This window comes from Pteropus vampyrus, unplaced genomic scaffold (genome assembly GCF_000151845.1).
Source record: "Pteropus vampyrus isolate Shadow unplaced genomic scaffold, Pvam_2.0 Scaffold287, whole genome shotgun sequence".
NCBI lineage: Eukaryota > Metazoa > Chordata > Mammalia > Chiroptera > Pteropodidae > Pteropus > Pteropus vampyrus.
In genome coordinates this window covers 110,270-129,404 of record NW_011889068.1, presented here as the reverse complement: position 1 = coordinate 129,404, position 19,135 = coordinate 110,270, and the positions used below count along the sequence as shown (strand labels likewise).

The 19,135-nt window shown below is 34.8% G+C and overlaps 1 protein-coding gene across 1 annotated transcript in view; it reads right to left on the bottom strand.

The window, feature by feature from the left end:
- Window positions 1-19,135, bottom strand: part of LOC105302910 (vacuolar protein sorting-associated protein 13B) — a gene marked incomplete at its 5' end in the record, with an annotated part of 342,584 nt that overhangs the window by 217,604 nt on the left and 105,845 nt on the right. Inside the window, 2 exons of the mRNA XM_023521022.1 lie at window positions 3,243-3,497; window positions 3,615-3,930. Of these exons, the coding sequence (XP_023376790.1) occupies window positions 3,243-3,497; window positions 3,615-3,930 (571 nt within the window). The remainder of the gene's footprint in view (window positions 1-3,242; window positions 3,498-3,614; window positions 3,931-19,135) is intronic.

Below are 19,135 nucleotides of genomic sequence, written 5' to 3'. Positions count from 1 at the left end.
GAGAGAGAGAGAGAGAGAGGAGAGAGAGAGAGAGAGAGAAAGAGAGAGCGAGCGAGCGCGAGTGTGCAAGAGCGAAATAACTGGTTGCCAGCAAGCCTGCTCTAAAAGAAATGCTAAAGGATGTACTTAATGCTAAAGGAAAATGTACCAGAGGAAAACTTAGGACTTGAGGAATGAAGGAAGAGCTCTGGATATGGTAAATATAAAATATACCTCGGAAACAAAATATACTAGTTTCCCCCTCTTTAGTTCTTTAAAATATGTAAGATTCTTGAAACAAGTATCAAAATCTTATCTGATAAGAGTTTTCAAAATATGCAGACGTAGTATATATGACAATTATAACGGAAGTGAGGAAGGGTAAAGAAATCTATATGATTGTAAAGCTTTCACATTTTCCTTGAAGTGATAAAATGTTACTGCTAAATAGTCTGTGAAAGATTAGGCATGTATATTAGAAACTCCAGAGCAACCACTAAAATATATTACAAAGAAATAAAGCCAAAATACAAATAAATAGAATATTAAAAATTATTCTTAATTGCAGCTAGAGGTCAATCTACAAATAATTTTAAAAACTAATTTGAAAAGTAGTCCTATTTCATTCCTCAGTATCCAAGCAGTTTTCCTTAAACCATAGCATACAGGTGATACTTTTCTAAACTGCTTCTCTGACACAGTCCCCCATGTCATGAAGATCCATATTCTGCAAAACTTTCATCATTAATCATAATAAGCATAACTGTTAAATGAAGAGAGGTGCCTGAATGCAGAAACTGAGTCTTTTTACTGTTCCTTAGCATCCTGATATGGGTTCCTTAGCAACCCATGTCTAATAAACAGCCAGGGTTCAAATGGAATGAATGAATGGCTATTCCCAAAGATCGTCTGATTGTAGAATGAAAGCACAACAGGAATAAGTTCATTCTAAAATAATGCCAAGTTGATTGTACAAGACAGGAGGGTAAGTATGATTTTAAAATCTATGTTGATTAATATAAAGTAGTTATCCTGGGATATTATACCATATTCTAACAATGCTCAAAGGATGTTTAGTATTTGCTTTCAGGGTCTTCATTGCAGTCACCTGAATATGTCAAATGAATATGTCAAATCTTCCTAACAATGTTAAAAATATTTCCATCTTCTAGATTCTCTCAGAGCCATGCTTTAACAATGAATAAAGTCAATGATCAATGATTCTTAGGACCCTAATGAATTAGAAAATCAAAATTTCCCAGATGACTTGGGCCTTGGAGATCTCCTGCTTATAAACTGTTTTTGTAATATTCTTACTGATTCTCTTACTAATGAGTTAAATAGAATTTTTGATGTTTTCTTTTATATTTATATAAAAATTATGATTTTTTGAAAATCATCCTCTAAACATAGCCCTTTTAAAGAGTAAAACAAAATCATTTGTATGCTTTTTGCTCCATATGATTGCCATACAAAGGAATATGAGCACATGTGTAATAATGGTTTATGACTTGCACAGAAAACAATAAACAGCCACATTGTGCTAGATTTTATTTTACAATCAAATTTTTTTGTCCTCTCAAAAAAAGAAAATCCATTATCACCATAACAACTTCAGGTGTGTCTGATATATTGAAATGGGACAATCACTGAGATGCCATGTATGCTAAAACTGCTATTGGTTGGCTGCCTCTTGAGTTACCTTATGGGAAAGGATTAATTTTAGCACCAAAAGAAAGTACAGTCAGTCCTCACTTAATGTCACTGATAGGTTCTGCAACTTCAAGTGAAACAACATATAACAAAACCAATTTTACCATAGATAATTGATATAAACAAGAGTTAAGGTCCTACAGTATCTCATGAACATTGTAACAGTACAATGTTGAATGAATGACGTTATTTGAGGACCTGAGGACCTGAGGCATGAACACTGCAGAAAGATATATGTTACTCATTCATTTTTAACTGATGATGATTTTAGCTTTTCCTGGACCTTTCTGTTCAGTTAGCTTCATGATGATACCCTTTTTTGTCCAATTAAGACACTGTAATGACTCCTTCCCTTTAGAATCCAGAAATGGAACTGGCCACTTCCACCATACCGCTCCGCCTCCTCATGAGGCTAACATTATAGTCATTCATCTTTTTCTATTTTTTTCTTATCCACATTTCAGGGTTTCAAAAGAATCCTAGACTTGGAATAGTGCTTTCCTCAGTATGGAAAAGTGTGCTACATGAAGTGTTTCTCAATTGGTAATGGACTTGAATAATTGATTCAAATGAACCAATTTAAAACATAAAAACATAAATTGAAAAATAACTTTATTAATATTTAATAAAATTTATGTATTTAAAACACTGAATAAACTAGTGTTCTACTAGAATATCAAAAGAAAATTTGCATCTTTGAAACAAGTCAAAATAAATTTTGATCTGATAGGGTAGTGTAGCTTAAGTAGATGACTCAGCTACCTTCTCTTAGTCTTTCAGGTCAAATCTCTAATTCTACATTAACTCAGGGAAAAGGTCTCTATGCCTTGTTTGACCCTGTTTCCATTAGCCGTTGTTACTTATCAACCAGTATGTCATAAATTTGAATCCCTGATCACTTTCCTAGTTTCAAGAGGCAACAAGTTTCAGAAATTCAATATAATTATTATAATACAGAATGCTGTCTGGCTATGAGAAATGTAGGATGGGGCAACAAGAGCCAGCTGGCCAACACTGCTAATAAACATGTTTGTTTTGGACGTATAACAATTTTAAACCATCTTACTTTACTAATAAACCTCAAATATTTACTATTAAGCTGTTATACCATGAAGATTAGATCAACAGAATACCGAAACCATTAGCTTAATTGTCTAAGGTTCTCTTTTTCACCTGAACAGTTGCATTAACATGAAAAGCATACTCGTAGGCCATTAATATGAAAAAAAGCTTTGTTTCCCAATCACTCGAAATTGTTAAGCATTTCTATAGCCCAGAAAGAGCCTCTGTTTCATTTAGCTCCTGAAAAAAAAAAAAAAAAATTCAAAGGCATAGTAAGGACACGAAGGCTAAACCTGGATACGTTTCAAACATTTACTTAAACATGATTCAGCTGTGGGACATGAACTTTACATATTTACGTATTCTGTAGAGAAAAGAAGTCTTGCCTGGTTTGTCAGCTTTTGCTGTTTGATCAATCTTGAAACTGGGAATAAAACTTAATATGTAATAGTAGTTAGCAGCACTCCAGTAAAGTTGAAGGCTCTTACCTGTACACTTGTAATCAGAGGCCACTCCTTTAAGCACAGCATCAAAAATGGTCACTTCCACTCGTTGCTTTCTGTGGTGACAACTCAGAAGCAAAGAAGGCTGGGAGACAATCAAGTACAAAAAAGGTTCTAGCTGCAAATCACCAGTTCCTCTTCGTCCAGGCTGCCGAACGATAGTAATACCAAGCGCTTGTCTAGCAGATGACCTTGTAGATGCGTGAAGACTTTCAAGAGAAATGGCCCCTATTTTTTTCCCTGAAGGAAAAGATATGCTGCTGTTCAAGAGATCTTCTGCTGTTACCGTGGAAATACATGCCTCACTGGGCTTAGCAACATCTGAATCAACTTCTGAGAGATTTAATGTACACTTGCCTGTTTTATCGTTATCCTTTTGTTCTTGAGATTTCAATTTGGGTAAGGTTGTACAAGAGTAGGTCATTAGTGAGATTCTACTTGCAGTAATAAATATGTCAAAGGGAATAAAATTTAGATTTTTTACAATTGATGACTGGCGTGAGGGACGGGCGATGCGATGCTGACTAGTACCACTGTGTTGTTCTATTTGTACTATTCTGATTTTAACACTGTCACTGCCAATTCCACTATCCTGAGCACCACTGTACCGCGATGAGGTTTCAGCCATGCTTCCATCAAATGTATCCATTTTTTTCTGTTCTTGCTTAGAGATCTGTGAGGAAAAACAATAAAATAGTTTCAACTAGTTACATTCCAAGTGTTATTACATAATGTTATATAAACATATTGTTAAAAAATGGATCTAGTATATCTTATAACAGAATAATCATAAAAACAAAACAGAGCCCATTCAAAAAGGTTATTCATATTAAAATGCCAAGGAAACATTTGAGAAAAAGCATGGAATGTGCATTTCTAACATTAAAATATACTTTTGAGCATCAGACTTTCTTTTTTGGATTAATAAAAGTAGTATACATAAAAAAATGCCTCTTTAAAGAATTTGTATTCTTTACAGTGATTTTCCAAGTAGTATAAGAAACTTTCCAAATCATGACTACTATTGGTTGAAATTATACTTTAGGTAGGAATAGTTTATTTTGCTTACCTTTTTCATTATAAAACTGATTTATAGGTTTTTGGATAGTAAGAGAGAGGAAAGTCAGTAGTCCTGGATTATGAAGGACAAAAAAAGAGTAAACTAAGATAAATGTATGCTATTCAACTGCAGTTTATTTTCCCATACAGAGGACCTGAAATGGGTAAATGTAAGTAATCAAAGCAGAATGTAAGTAATCAAAGCCCTCGAAGGTAGAATCTTCCTTTGTCCACTAAAGGCTAGTCATTCTCAAACTTTTCCAGCAACAACACTCTTTGTGGAGAACAAATAACTTGGTGATAGCAGCAGTTATGATCACCTTGGCGGCATACCTCTAAGACCTCCAGTTTCTTTCTTTGGTTTCACTTTCTGAGGTCTCCCAACTATCAGTTGTGGTGTGTTATTTGCGATCTAAATGTTTTACTTGTTTTGTTTTGTTTTGTTTTGTTTTCATTCAAGTAACACAGATTCATTAAAGAAACCATGGAAAATCCAAGAAAAAAGCCCAAATCCTCCTGACTTCCATCTTATCACCAAAATAACCGATGGTAATATTTTAGTGCATTTCCTGTCGGTCTTTTTTACCTACCTATGCAAAGGTTCCTCCTACCCCACCCCATTTTGGTTATAATCAGACCACAGAGACAAATTTGTAACCCAATGTTTTTTACATGCCAATATGCTCTTCATAATTGCTATTTTGAAAAGCTGCATAATATTTCATTTTGTGTTAGGAACAAGTTATTCAACTATTCCCATATGATTGGACCTTAAAGTTTTCAATTTTTAACACCAATCATCTATTACAAACATCTAATAACATTTACTTAGGACAGGCTCCTAGAAGTGGAATAGGTAAATGGTATAAAAAAGTTTAAGGTTATAAAATATTGCCAACACCTTGCTAAAAAGGCTATGCTAATTAATATTATCATCAGCAATGAAAAAATGTTCCCCAAAGTACTGAGTATTGCTTATTATATTTTCAGGCTCTTCATTTGATTGGTAAATACAGTATCATTTTTCTATATGCTACAGATTATTATTACAAGTAACCTGTGAAAATGTTAAGGGACTGTGAAATAATTATGGACAATGATATAAGTCATTAAGATTTTTCAAATAATATTTCTTGCTTAATGATTTTAAAGTTGTTGAGAGACATACATGTTGCTATTTGAAAAACCCAGCATAAGCTATTTGAAACAAAAACAACTTCTCCATATTCTTTGAAGACACCATGTTTTTTAAAACCATTCCATCTATATCATGCTGTTTCCAGGCCTGGAGTGTCCCTTCTGAGCTTGCTATAGCTGGCAAACGTTTAGCTATCGCATCAAGACTCAGAACAAATGTCACTTGTCTGAAAATTGTTCTCTCACTCTTTTCCTTCTTGGTGATCCTAGTACTTTACTCATACTTCTATTTTAGGCTGTATTATTTTCTTCCAAAGTGTTTCGTGTTGGCAGTATCAGATTGTGTTAAAACAGTCCATAGGCTTTGGAGTCACACAGACATAGGGTGAAGCTCAACACTTTCTAATTATATGAGTTTGGAAAAATTACAAACCTCTCTAAGGCTACTTAGCCTCATCTGTAAAACGAGGATAATAAATCTCATCTCAAAGGGTTAGTATGAGGATTCAATGAGTTAATGTACACAAAGAGGTCAGCACAGTGCCGGGCACACAGTAAATACTCAGTAATGGGCAGTTGTTATGTTTCTGTCTCTTTTCCCAGGTAAATGTCTGCTAAAGGGGCTGGGTCATATTATTTTGCTTCTGGGTATCTCTAAAGTGTAAGTACAGTGTCTGGCACACTGCAGAGAGGATTCATAATGTTTGATGCTATGTTAGTTTCTGATACGACATTAAATGAAAAAAATTGTCCTTCAGACTAGAAATAAATGATTGTTAATATGTACATATATGTGGACATAGACTTCCCATACACTGCACTTTTTAAGGTCTTTCCAGATATATTCACAGGCATTCTTCTGACCTGCATCATCATCTTGAGCGCTGATCACACTTCAAGCAATCATCTCAGCCTCTGGGTCCTCATCCTCACACTGAGGACACTAATACCCAACCTTCAGAGTTGCTTCAGCACTAAATGAGTTAATGTATTGGACACACATAGTAGATACTCAATAAAAAGTTGAAAAAAGGAGTCGACTTCCTTGTGAAGACTTCCTCAACCCATCTGGCTGGTTCTAGTCTTTCCAGCTTCTGTGCTTTTACAACAAACAACATTATTATAGCACTTTTCACAGTGTTTTGTCTCAGAGATTGTGAGCAATCGAAGATAAAAAATAAAATACCACCGAGTATATTTATTATTTGCCAAACATTGTCAGCACATTACATACATTCTCTTTACCAAGTGAAAGAGGGTACTGCTATCCTCATTTTATAACTTAGGAAACTGAGGTAGGAGATTAATTAGTAGGTCCAAAGTTGAATTGCTAGTAGGCTATGGTAAGAGGGAACATCATTAGTATTCCTAGGACACACCACACTGCTTGTCACACAGCAGAGCTTAACTGTGTGCTGCTTGGATACATGAACATATTTAATTTTAAAATTCAGTAAAGTGAAAATAATTAGGGCAATTATCAAAATGACAGCTTCATTCATTCATTCACTCATTTTATTATGGTGACATTGGTTAGCGAAATCCAGTTTCAGTGGTACAATTCAACAGTAAGTCATACACACACACACACACACACACACACACACACACACACACATAATTGCATTGTGTGCTCACTGCCATGTTAGATTTCTGTCACCACATATTTGACCCTTTTTACCTCATCTATCTCCCCTTCCCTCCCTACCCTCCTCTGGTAACCATTAGTCTATTGTCCATGTCCATGAGTCTCTGCTTGTTTGTCCTCTTTGTTTATTGATTTTAGGTTTATACTCCACATATAAGCGATATCATGTGATTTTCAACTTTTTCTGTCTGGCATATTTCGCTTAGCATGATTATCTCGAGGTCCATCCATGTTGTTGCAAATGGCAGTATTTCATCTCTTCTTATGGCTGAGTAATATTCCATTGTATATATGTACCACTGCTTCTTTAATCATCTATTGGACACTTCGGTTGCTTCCATGTCCTGGCCACTGTGAATAATGCTGCTATGAATACTGGTGTGCAATATCTTTTCGAATATGTGTTTTCAAGTCTTTGGGGTAGATACCCAGTAGAGGGATTGTTGGATCATATGGTAGATCAATTCTTAGTTTTTTGAGAAACCTCCATACTATTTTCCATAGCGGCTGTACCAATTTGCAGTCCCACCAATTTAAGTTGTCAAAAATAGCAATTGGCTGTACCAGTTTGCAGTCCCCCCAATTTAAGTTGTCGAAAATAGCAATATCTGCTTGCTGTTAGTGTATGAGGGTTCCTATTTCTCCACATCCTCTCCAACATTTGTTATTACTTCTCCTGTTGAGTATAGCCATTCTAACAGGTGTGAGATGGTATCACATTGTGGTTTTGATTTGCATTTCCTTAATAGCTAGCAATGTTGAGCATTTTTTCATATGTTTGTTGGCTAAAAATGACAGCTTAATTTTAAAACTTTTAGTTACCCCTATTATAAAAATTTAAAATATACCTCCAAACTATTACCAACTAGGAATTCTCAAATAACATGTGAAAAATAATAAAATCAAGTACATAAGAAGTCTATGAATTACTGCCCACATTTTGAGGCATTACAAACCAAATATCTGTATATAGAATAACTAAAAAATTCCTCTAGGTTGAGTTCTATGGCCAACTCAAAACAGGAACCAACTATGTTTATTCTTTCAATCTGAAAAGGTAACCATAATTAACTACATGAGATTATACTCTGTATTTTTTATGCACATATTATATTTTATTATTATTCACAGATTTTATTTGAAATCTAGTCTCTCCTTCTTTAAAGTGGATTAAGAGTTTCCCATTAGCGGTAACATGGCAAAACAAACCACCTGTAGGTAAAGATAAAAATTTAGTGCCCAGCCCAATTATGCGCTGAAATTGCCACATTAGACTTTAGTGAATGTCAAGTGGCCCAATCTTGACATATATATAACCAGCAGGGGCAGGGTGCCAGCTATCAGCTCGGGTCACACGGGTTATGGAACAGAAGTCAGATGGTAACTAATTCTAGGCACTACTGAGCAGAATGGAATTTGAACCAATGACCCAGAGATTAAAGACTCAGACTCTTGTAGAAAAAAAAAAAAAAAAGGAACAAATTTCCCAGTACTAGAAAACTAAATTCTTAAAACTGGGTTAAAAGGCAAGATTTCCTTCATTTTTCTAAGCTTCCACATTATTTGTAGAACTGAAATAAATAAGCTGGTGATTTCTGAGACATTTAAAAATCCATCGGTTTGTCACCAGTCTATTGAAGAGTATCTGGTCTGCTACTGAGAAAAGTTTTACAATTAATTTTGTGCTAAGCTCTAAACTTGGGCTCTAAACTTGGGCACCAATTTACTATTCCTTTGTGGAAAAAGAAAAGTTCACCATGTAATAACTCTGAAAATAGCTTTTGCTTTATTATTGTCCAAGGGGACTAATAATTTAAGTTGTCAAAAATAGCAATATCTGCTTGCTGTTAGTGAATGCAGCAGACACATGCATCTCTGGGCAGTGCTGTTACATCAGCTCTCTCTTCTTTACCTAAGTCATTTAAAATGAACAATAAAAGTTTTCTTTAATTAGCTACTGGTGTGCATTAACATGATCATGATTAAACCATAAAAACCAACTGTACATTACTCTGGTCTCCTCTTCCATATGTTTTGAATTATTCTGTTTGAAAATGTACTTTGCGTCCCTTTTAAAAGTTCGACCTTCTGCTTTCAGAGAATTAAATGCATATTACTGTAGCGAAGAAGATAATGTTTCAGACCTCCAGGCATATATTAAACACACTGGCAGCACTTGAGACAAAATGCTTTACTTATTAGATACTTCCTATTCTAAACAGTGTCATCAAAGGCTAAAAACAAAATCCATATAAAAGCTGCACAATGCTTCCACACAGAACCTGTGCCAAAATCCCTGTACTTTCCAACTAATGAGGAAAGGATGTGTACTCTTAACATATGAATGTAAGATTTTCCAAGCATTCACTTTAGGAAACTGGACTATTGATTCCATATGGGTTATATTAAATGAAACTGTATTGGTAAAATAACCTTTAAGATATCTGGCATGATAACCATAATTAAACAATATTCAAAAGACTAAAACAAAAGGGAATTTGGTTCCACAATGGCTAATTAAAATAAAATGAAAAAACACAGCATGCCATCTATCAAGATAAATTGTTATTGTTTAAGAACTATTTAAATATTGTTAAAATATACTCTTAGATAAAATCTGAAAGAGCTGGAAAAATATCTGTGGCTTAACAATGGATAGTTTGGTGAAAAAAAGTATAGGACTCTGAAATTTTATGCGGAGATAACAGCTTTAAAGCCTTGAGCACAACCAGATGGTACTTAAATCAGAGAAATTCTATAGTTTCACTGTCAGTGGGTTTCAATATAAGAAGGTTTTCTATAGCTAGGAAAACATGTCAAGTTGATAGTATACTTCTTAGATGATTTCAGCGCATTTTCCCATCCTTTCACATCTATATATGGTAGGAATAATAGCTACCTTGGAAAAGGTGCTGAAAGCTGTACTCATAGCTAGGAAACTGTAGCTAGTTCTTCCTTCTAATGTATTGGGACAGGTAAGTTTGTTAGCTCACCCTGGAGTCTGAGGAGAGCCATAGTATCTCAGGAGTAGTGGCTAAAAACACACTTGAATATGTTGACAGTACCAAAGAACGTGTTAAAATAATTTCAAATGACATTAATTAGATGTTTTTTAGTAGCAATGTGGAGAAAGATAAGCTTGATTGATCGAAACTTCTTGTTTGGCCATATCTACATTTTTATGAGCACGCTCAAAAGTCAGCCTCATTAATAAAAATGCTGCAAATAAACAGACATTTAAAATCGAAAGGAAAATATGCAAAACCAACCTCTTGAGAATTAACAAGGATTAAAACAAATATAATTTTTGTTTTGATGACTGACAAGAAAGGATATTTCAGCACCTATCCCAATGTATTAATTCACATTATTTAAAAAAATTTCTTCTTTTACATAAACATATCCACCTATTTTTCTACCTTCTTATAATGATGGTTATATAAGAGATACACTGAAGTAATATTTCTAACATGCAACAGTTATACTTTAACGTTGATCAAAATATCTTTTACCAATCATGAGATCATTTTAAACATCTTATAAATTATGAAAAAGTCAAGTGTGAAACCACAAGATCAAAGTTACAATCACATCTGTATCTCACTGTGACATTTATTCTAATTTTACTGCCCTTCGCTAAAATGTAGTAGTGTTTTCAAAGAAGTAAACATCTTGTCTATCTTACCAAATCAAATACAATAAAAAAATTGGTTACAGTATTTTAATGGTTTCACATACTGAAATTACAAAGGAAAAACTTTACAAACTTGAAAAAGTTATGTGCCTCATTGTTTAAACATTTGCAAACATACTCTTCTAGCTGTATCTCTCAGAAGTCTGGCTTTTAGGATGGGGTGGGGTGGTGACACTGGGGGAGGTTGTGGTATGTCTTTAACCCAGAGATAGTCTATACTGGTAGCTTTAGATAAATAGAAAATTGTTTTAACAATCAGAAATACTTGATTTCAACTTATCAATTAATTAAATCAAGTAAACAATAAAAGTAAATTTTTAAATTACTGAAAATTCTCAAATTTTCAGTGGTGTTAGCGTTACACTTCAAAAATTTTTATCACTTTATACATTTTCTACCATTGCAACTCAGTGATATACTAGGTAAAATTTATCTAAGCACATTAAATTACATTTAAAAATTATAAATAAATTGACTTCGACATGAAATGCCTCCCTCCTTCAGTGTCATTAATCCCTATTTTTCTTTTAAAAACAAACTTGAACAAGCACTGTATGCACTAGCACTACAGATAGAGTCCTAGTAAACAAGAGCTTTTTATATTTTATTTCTCTGAGCCAAATGTTATACAAGATCCCACATAATATAATTGTTCCCAGTTGGAAGGCAAAAAAAGTTTTCACAATACTGCAGTAATTATGCAAAAGAGCAGAACTAATGACACCCACCACTGCTTAACAGATAGAATGGTAAGGAGTACTATAGTTTCAAGTTTTCTCTTTCATGAAGTTTCTTTTCCAGCTCTTTGAAGTAACTGCATGAGGCCACTACTGCCTGCTAAGTATCAGCTCAAATATTCACATTTCAAGACCAGTACTAACTGCAATAAAAGAAGCATGGAGACAGTTTAGGCAAGGCCGTGTTTCGCTGTAGTCCGCGTTTGGTCTATTGTTCTAATTTAAGTCATAAATTATAAAAAAGGGACCAGTTCTAGTGCTAAACTGATTATAATAGCTAGATCATTATCAGTATCTGTTTCAATATGATAAACCAAACAACAAAAAATGTATACACACCAACCAACCCACTCAAGTAAGTTCAAATTCTGCTTATTGAAACTTTATCTGCAGTGCTGACCTTTAGATTTTTGTCTGTCTGTCCTTTCATACAAATATAATTTCACGGCATATATTTATTTTCAGGGGCTTCTAAATTCATGGGAAAAAAAGTAGTTCCAGGTGAAACTGTGCATACAAGGTCTTAACATACAAACAGTTTTCATTCTCACTCCCTGTCTTTTTCTATGTCTCTCACATATGAAACTGGAATAGGTTGGTCATTTTTGTTCAAGGAGGTGAGATCTAATTGACTTATACTAACTTCTGAGTTTAAGTTTGACTTGTTTGCTTTCTGTAATAAACTGTTTTTTAAAAATAAAACTTCACACATTCTGGGAACCTGAATCTTAATCAAAACACATGTCGCCACATGAGAAACAACAATCTGCTTTGAAATGGCCATGTTAATTCTTAAAAAGTGGCTACCGTGTGTACAAGGTGACCGCTCTTCACACTGATGAGATCGAAGGCCCGTTCCACTGATGCCGATGTGGAAACCATTGTGTTCCGTGGTGGCGTCAAGATTTTCAATAGGATTAAATCAGCTGCAAGTCCTCATTATATCTGGGTTTACAATTGTGTCTGAGTTGAAGTCTGTTTCTCATAGAATTTTACTCAGAGACGGACTTAGATTGGCTCCTTAGGGCTCGTCTGATTTTACTAGAAACAACTGTATCACATCAGCCACTCTCATAAACTTGCCGTAAGATTGAATCAGCCCTGACCCTGAAGAGATGAAAGTTTACCGAGCCTGTGCATTCTCCGAGTCACAAAAAAGTTTGGATTTAGTTTCTGCAGCAATTCAGAAGTAGAATACACTGATTAACTATTCCAGCAGGCCTCTGCCTTGCAACCATGAACCTGATTTTCTGATAAGAAAACTACAGTTGAACTTGGAGAAATTTCTATCAATAAAAATACATATAAATCCTCATTTGATTATTTTATCTCTTAAATTACATATATGCTTTTAAAGAAACTATGTAGGATTTATGAAAATGAAGCAAAAGTATGATTTTAAAAGTAATTTTCCCCTATTATTCAGTACAGTTGAAAAATAATGAAAATAGTTTATCTAAAATTCACTTTTTCCAGTAGCTGGTTTTCATTGCCAAACAGAATCCAGTTATTTAACAAAAAATATTGAGCCAATTTTCAGTATTATATATTCTATTTACTAAATCTAAACAAACCTGATTCAGTTAACTGTAGATTCTCTTCAAAGTAAACCTGAATCTCAGTATTATGTTTCTAAGATTTTTCTGAAATTCATCAAGAAATTATAGAATAGAGTCATTTACAAACTTTTATTGGCCACCCTTTAACTTCATGATGGCAGATCAAATCCCAACTGAATTAAAGCTATGTATTGATTCTCTGTGTGTCATGTTATCAATACCTTAATGATGCAATGGACTTGAAATGTAAAATGGTCAAGATGTTAGAGAGAAACATTTGTTTATGCCCTGTAGCCAATTCTTCTTTTCCATTAGAACTTTGTTCTTCTCTGCTACTTCACAAAAATCATCACTACGCTAAAATGAACATCCACAAAGACTGCTTTGATCATATTAACCTCTCACTTCAATCTTTAGAAATTTTTAGTATTTTCTAAATCTGAGAAATATTCCTAACAATAGCTCTGGTTGGTTAGCTCTATAACATCAGTAAATTCTCATACGCTGATATGTCCCAAGCAATTCTTGCTGTTCTAAGAAAGTAACAATCTGTATATTAATGAAAGCAATCCAACCTGTACCTTAAGGATATTCTTGATCATGTGAGACAGCCTGAATAAAAGTTTTGTTTTTAAAAAAATGTAGATTACCTCTTCCCAAATATCAAGCATCATCTCTACAAACATAAAAGTAGTAGGAAACTCCTGAGAAGACTTTCTCAAGAAGCTATGAATTAAAAAATAAATTTTAATTATAACTGGTATATGCTTACTAGATGATCTTATTAGAATGTCTCTTGTTAATGTGAAATTTTAGAAAATCACATTCACAATACTACCAAATTAAAACCATCAAAGAGTTCTTAGCCTTTAAAACTTACTTCTCATTAAACTCGTTAAAGAATAAAATTTCTATTTTTTAATCATATGATTTTTAAGGTAACATTATTCAATCATGTATAGTTTATGTGTGGACTTTAGCTATAATGATTTTATTGGGATAAAATATTTCTTGAGCTTCTTGAAGAAAGAGCCAATGTTAAAATTACTGAGCAAAACGTGGGATAAAATTTTATTTCACATCATTCAAATTCTTATTGAACATCTACAGGCATACCTCAGAATATGGTTTGGTTCCAGACCACCACAATAAAGCAAATATCAAACAAAGTGAGTCTCACGATTTTTTTGGTTATCTCGTGTATGTAAAAGTTATGTTTAAACTATAGTCTATTATGCGATCAACAGCATTAGGTATAAAAAAATGTACATACCTTACTTAAAAATACTTTATTGCTAAGAATTTTATTGCTAAAAAATACTAACCATCACCTGAGCCTTCAGAAAGTCATAATCTTTTTGATTGTGGAGGTTCTTGCCTCAATGTTGATGACTGCTGATTGATCAGGGTGGTGATTGCTGAAGGTTGAGCTGACAATTTTTACTGGTTATCCTTTAACGTCATGATGGCAGATCAAATCCAAACTGGACTAAAGCTACATGATTCTCTGTGTGTCCTAAATTAGCAATACCTGAATAATGCAATGGACTTGAAATGCAAAATGGTCAAGATGTTAGAAAATAACAAATTTCTTAAAATAAGACAACAATGAAGTTTGCCACATTGTCTCTTCATTTCACAAACAATTTCTCTATAGCATGTGATAATGTTTGATAGCATTTTACCCACAGTACTTCTTTCAACATTGAGGTCAATGCTCTCAAACCCTGCTGCAGCTTTATCAACTAAATTAATATAATATTCAAAAGCCTTTGTTGTTCTTTCAACAATTTTCACAGCATCTTCACCAGGAATAGATTCCATCTCAAGAAACTACTTTCTTTGCTTATCGATAAGAAGCAATGCCTCATCCATGAAACTGATAATGAGATCGCAGCAATTCAGTCACATCTTCAGCCTCCACTTAAATTCTAGTTCTCTTGCTATTTCCACTACATCTGCAGTTACTTCCTCCACTGAAATCTTGAATCTCTCAAAGTCATTCATGAGAGTTGGAATTAACTCTTTCCAAACTCCTGTTAATGTTGACATTCTGACCTCTTCCCATGAATCACAATTCTTAATGGCATTTAGAATGTGAATCCTTTCCAGAAGGACTTCGATTTACTTTGCTCAGATCCATGAGAGGAATCACTATCAAAATGTATTTCTTCAATAGTAAGACTTGAAAGTCAAAATTATTCCTTGATCCATGGGCTGCAGAATGGATGTGGTGTGAACAGGCATGAAAACAACATTAATCTCATTGTGCATCTTCATCAGACTCAGGTGACCAGGTACATTGTTAATAAATAGTAATATTTTAAAAGGAATCTTTCTTCCTGAGCAGGAGGTCTCAACAGTGGGTGTAAAATATTCAGTAAACCATGTTGTAAATAGATGAGCTGTCACCCAGGTTTTGTTGTTCCATATATAGAGCCATAAGCAGAGTAGATTAGCATAATTATTAAGGGCCTTAGGAGCTTTGGAATGATACATGAGCTTCCACTTAACATCACCAGCTGCATTAGCCTGTAACAGGTGAGTCAATCTGTCTTTGAAGCCAGGCTTCGACTTCTCTCTATGAAAGTCCTAGATGGCATCTTCTTCCAACAGAAGGCTGTTTTACCTACACTGAAAATCTGTTGTTTAGTGTAGCCACCTTCATTAATTATCTTAGCTAGATCTTCTGGATAACTTGCTGCAGCTCCTTTAGCATTTGCTGCTTCACCTTGCACTTTTATGTTATGGAGATGGCTTCTTTCCTTAAATCTCATGAACCAACCTCTGCTAGCTTCAAACTCTGCTTCTGTAGCTTCTTCATCTTTCTCAGTCTTCATAAAATTTAAAAAGACAGCCTTGCTCTGGATTCAGCTTTGACTTAAGGGAATGTTGTGGCTGGTTTGATCTTCTATCTAGACCACTAAAACTTTCTCCATATCAGCAATAAGGCTATTTCTCTTTCTTATCATTTGTGTGTTCACTGAAGTAGTACTTTTAATTTCCTTCAAGAACTTTAACTTTGCATTCACAACTTGGCTGTCTGGTACAAGAGGCCTAGCTTTCTGCCTGTCTTGGCTTTCAACATGCCTTCCTCACTAAGCTTAATCATTTCTAGCTTTTGATTTAAAGTGAAAAATGTGCAACTCTTCCTTTCACTTGAACACTTATAGGCCATTGTGGGGTTATTAACTTGCCTAATTTCAATACTGTTGTGTCTTAGAGAAGAGGGAGGCCAAAAGCGAGGAAGAAAGATAGGGGGAAAGGTGGTTGATGGAAAAGTCAGAACACACACATTTATCAAGTTTACCTAAACAATTACAATAGTGACATCAAACATCACTGACCATAATATAATAATGAAAAAGTTTGAAATATTGTGAGAATTACCAAAATGTGACACAGAGACACAAAGTGAACAAATGCTGTTGGAAAAACAGTGCCAAGAGACGTGCTCAATGCAAGGTTGTGGCAATCTTCAATTCATAAAAAATGCAATATCTGCCAAGTGCAACAAAACACGGTATGCCTGTACTGTGTTCTAGGCATTGGTTAGGGGTATAGCAGAAATAAAGTCCTTGCCTTCATAGAGTTCACATTATAGTGGGGATGTCAGACAATAGAATTTTAGATATATATCACTCAAGCACACACGCACACAGAGTATTTGATGAGGGATGTTGAGTATTATGAAAGCAAGACAAGTTAAAAGCAATGAGTTTTTTAGCCTGAGCAACTACAAAAATGGAGAAAGTGATTTCCCAGACTACGTGAGCAGCTTCCCCACCTGTCTACGTGTTATGCTAATGCTTTAACATTCTGCCTTTCCTAACTTTGCCTGTTTTCTCAAGAATCATAAATGATCACAATGATCTTCACATAGGGAGATGATGACAGTCACCACCACACCAAATTTTAAAGTCTTCTCTAGTACAATTATGATGTCTTCTTAGTTCTTCCAAAAAGCCAAACCCCCAATCAGCTAAGAATGATTCAAGGGAGGGCTATAATTAGAGATGCTTTTCTGGGGTTGGGCCTAGACCTCATTCTAGACAAACACGTGGCAAACAGAGAAATGGAGCCAAGACACAGAGTCATACCACATCCCCAGAAAATCGAATTGATGACACATAGACTATTTCCTGGGAGAATTTTGGCTTCAAAAGGCTCAAATATTAGATATGTCCTCTTGGCCCCACCGAGTACTGCTGGTCATTTTTTCATTTCATTAATGACTCTTGCTGTTTCCTTTGTATTTTCTATCTTCACTGGCCATTCCCACTCTACGTTGGTTAGTTACAAGAGTTCCATAATTTCCTTTCACTGCTCTTTCTCTTTCCTAACTTATGCCATACAGCACCGCCTGATTACTCTTCTCAAAACACTTTCAATAATTACTTACAAATGTTTGTCTCATTAGGATGTAAGGTCCATGAATATTTTATTTTTCTACTTTATCACCAATACCTAGAACAGTACTCAATAAATATTTAAAGAATGAAGAAAGGAACAAATGAATTGAATAATTTAAGGTGCTCACTTGGGTCTGTGAGTGGAGGAATGGATATAAGGATCAGTTAAACTTGAAGCCTGCCTTCTAAGTTAGAGACACTTATTTACTAAAGAAGCTGTAGGATAAAGCTTCGTTCAGAATACACCTGAATGAAGACCAGAATTTGGACTTGTTGAAATGACAGTAAGGCCACTGAGGCTGAGAGAAACACAAATGAAAAAGGGACAAAAGACAATAAAAGAGCATGGGTAGTGTATGGAAAAGGAAATGTCCCCTTTGGCTCAAACAAAAGTATTAATGGCTGATAAAGCTGGAAAGGAAGGATAAAGCAAGATTCTAGGTGGCAGGTTATGAAACCTGAATTCTTAGTTTTATGTCAATCTTCCTCAAAGCAGAGCCTCTTGACTACCTGAATCAGAATCATCTAGGGCGCTTATTAAAACGGAGATTCTCAGGCTGCATGCCAAGAATATTTTATGTGAAGGTGAGACCTGGCAATCTGCACTTATAACAAACTCCCGGTAACGTTCATGCACACTCATGTTTGAGATATACTGCTATAGACTATGGAAAACTATAAGAACTTTATTGTTGAGTTTAGATGTTGAACTTATTGTTGTTTCAAGGGGAGAGATCTGAGGATGTCTCTCGCTCCACCATGTTTCCCAGAATCTTCTGACTTGATCTAAAGTCTCCTCAAAGAGGAAATGAATCCACTTCAGTAATGATTTGTGGAGCCCTAGGAGTTCACGAAGTTGCTGCTGGGGCCCTCGATCTTTATTTAATTCTTTCCAGGTGCTTAATCATAAAGGGTGAACTTTATTAGCAAATAAATGACAAAGCGGTGCTTGAGAAAAATTAATATGACCAAAATATGCAGTAGGAGTAGGGGACTGGAGAGCAGAGAGACTGCAGGTAACATCACCAGTCAGAAAGTAAATGGCCAGATGACGATGATGGGAATGTGAAATAGAGCAATATATGTATTGAGCTTCAGGAGCTGAATGAGAGAAATATTATTTGATCACTCCAGCTTGGAAACTGGTCATGGCAAAGCACTGCCCACTGAATAATGTAACCAATGTTCTGGGACCTCCTTTCTAACTCACCCCTCACTACCATATATATATGAAGTGAATAAATATATGGGGATGATGGTGAGGATGGTGATTAAGGTGGCAAAAATGACAACCTAACTAGGCGATTCCCTGATTTCCCTAAAGCAATGATACAATGCACAGATAACATTAATTCAATGTTTAGAATGTGTCAGGCACTTTTCTTTGTATACTTAGTATATGTTAGGCGCTTTTCTATATCAACTCATTTAGTTCTCAGAAAAACTCTATAAAGTAGGTACTTTTATTATCCTCATTTTAAGATAAAGTGAGGCCCAGAGAAGTTAAATAACTTGCTCAAAATTACAGAACTAGTAAATGATGAACTTGGGCTTTGGACATTGGTAATATACTAGCATTCGTTTTAAAATCATAATCTACAGAGTCTCCATCTCAGAACTTTCTTTCATAGC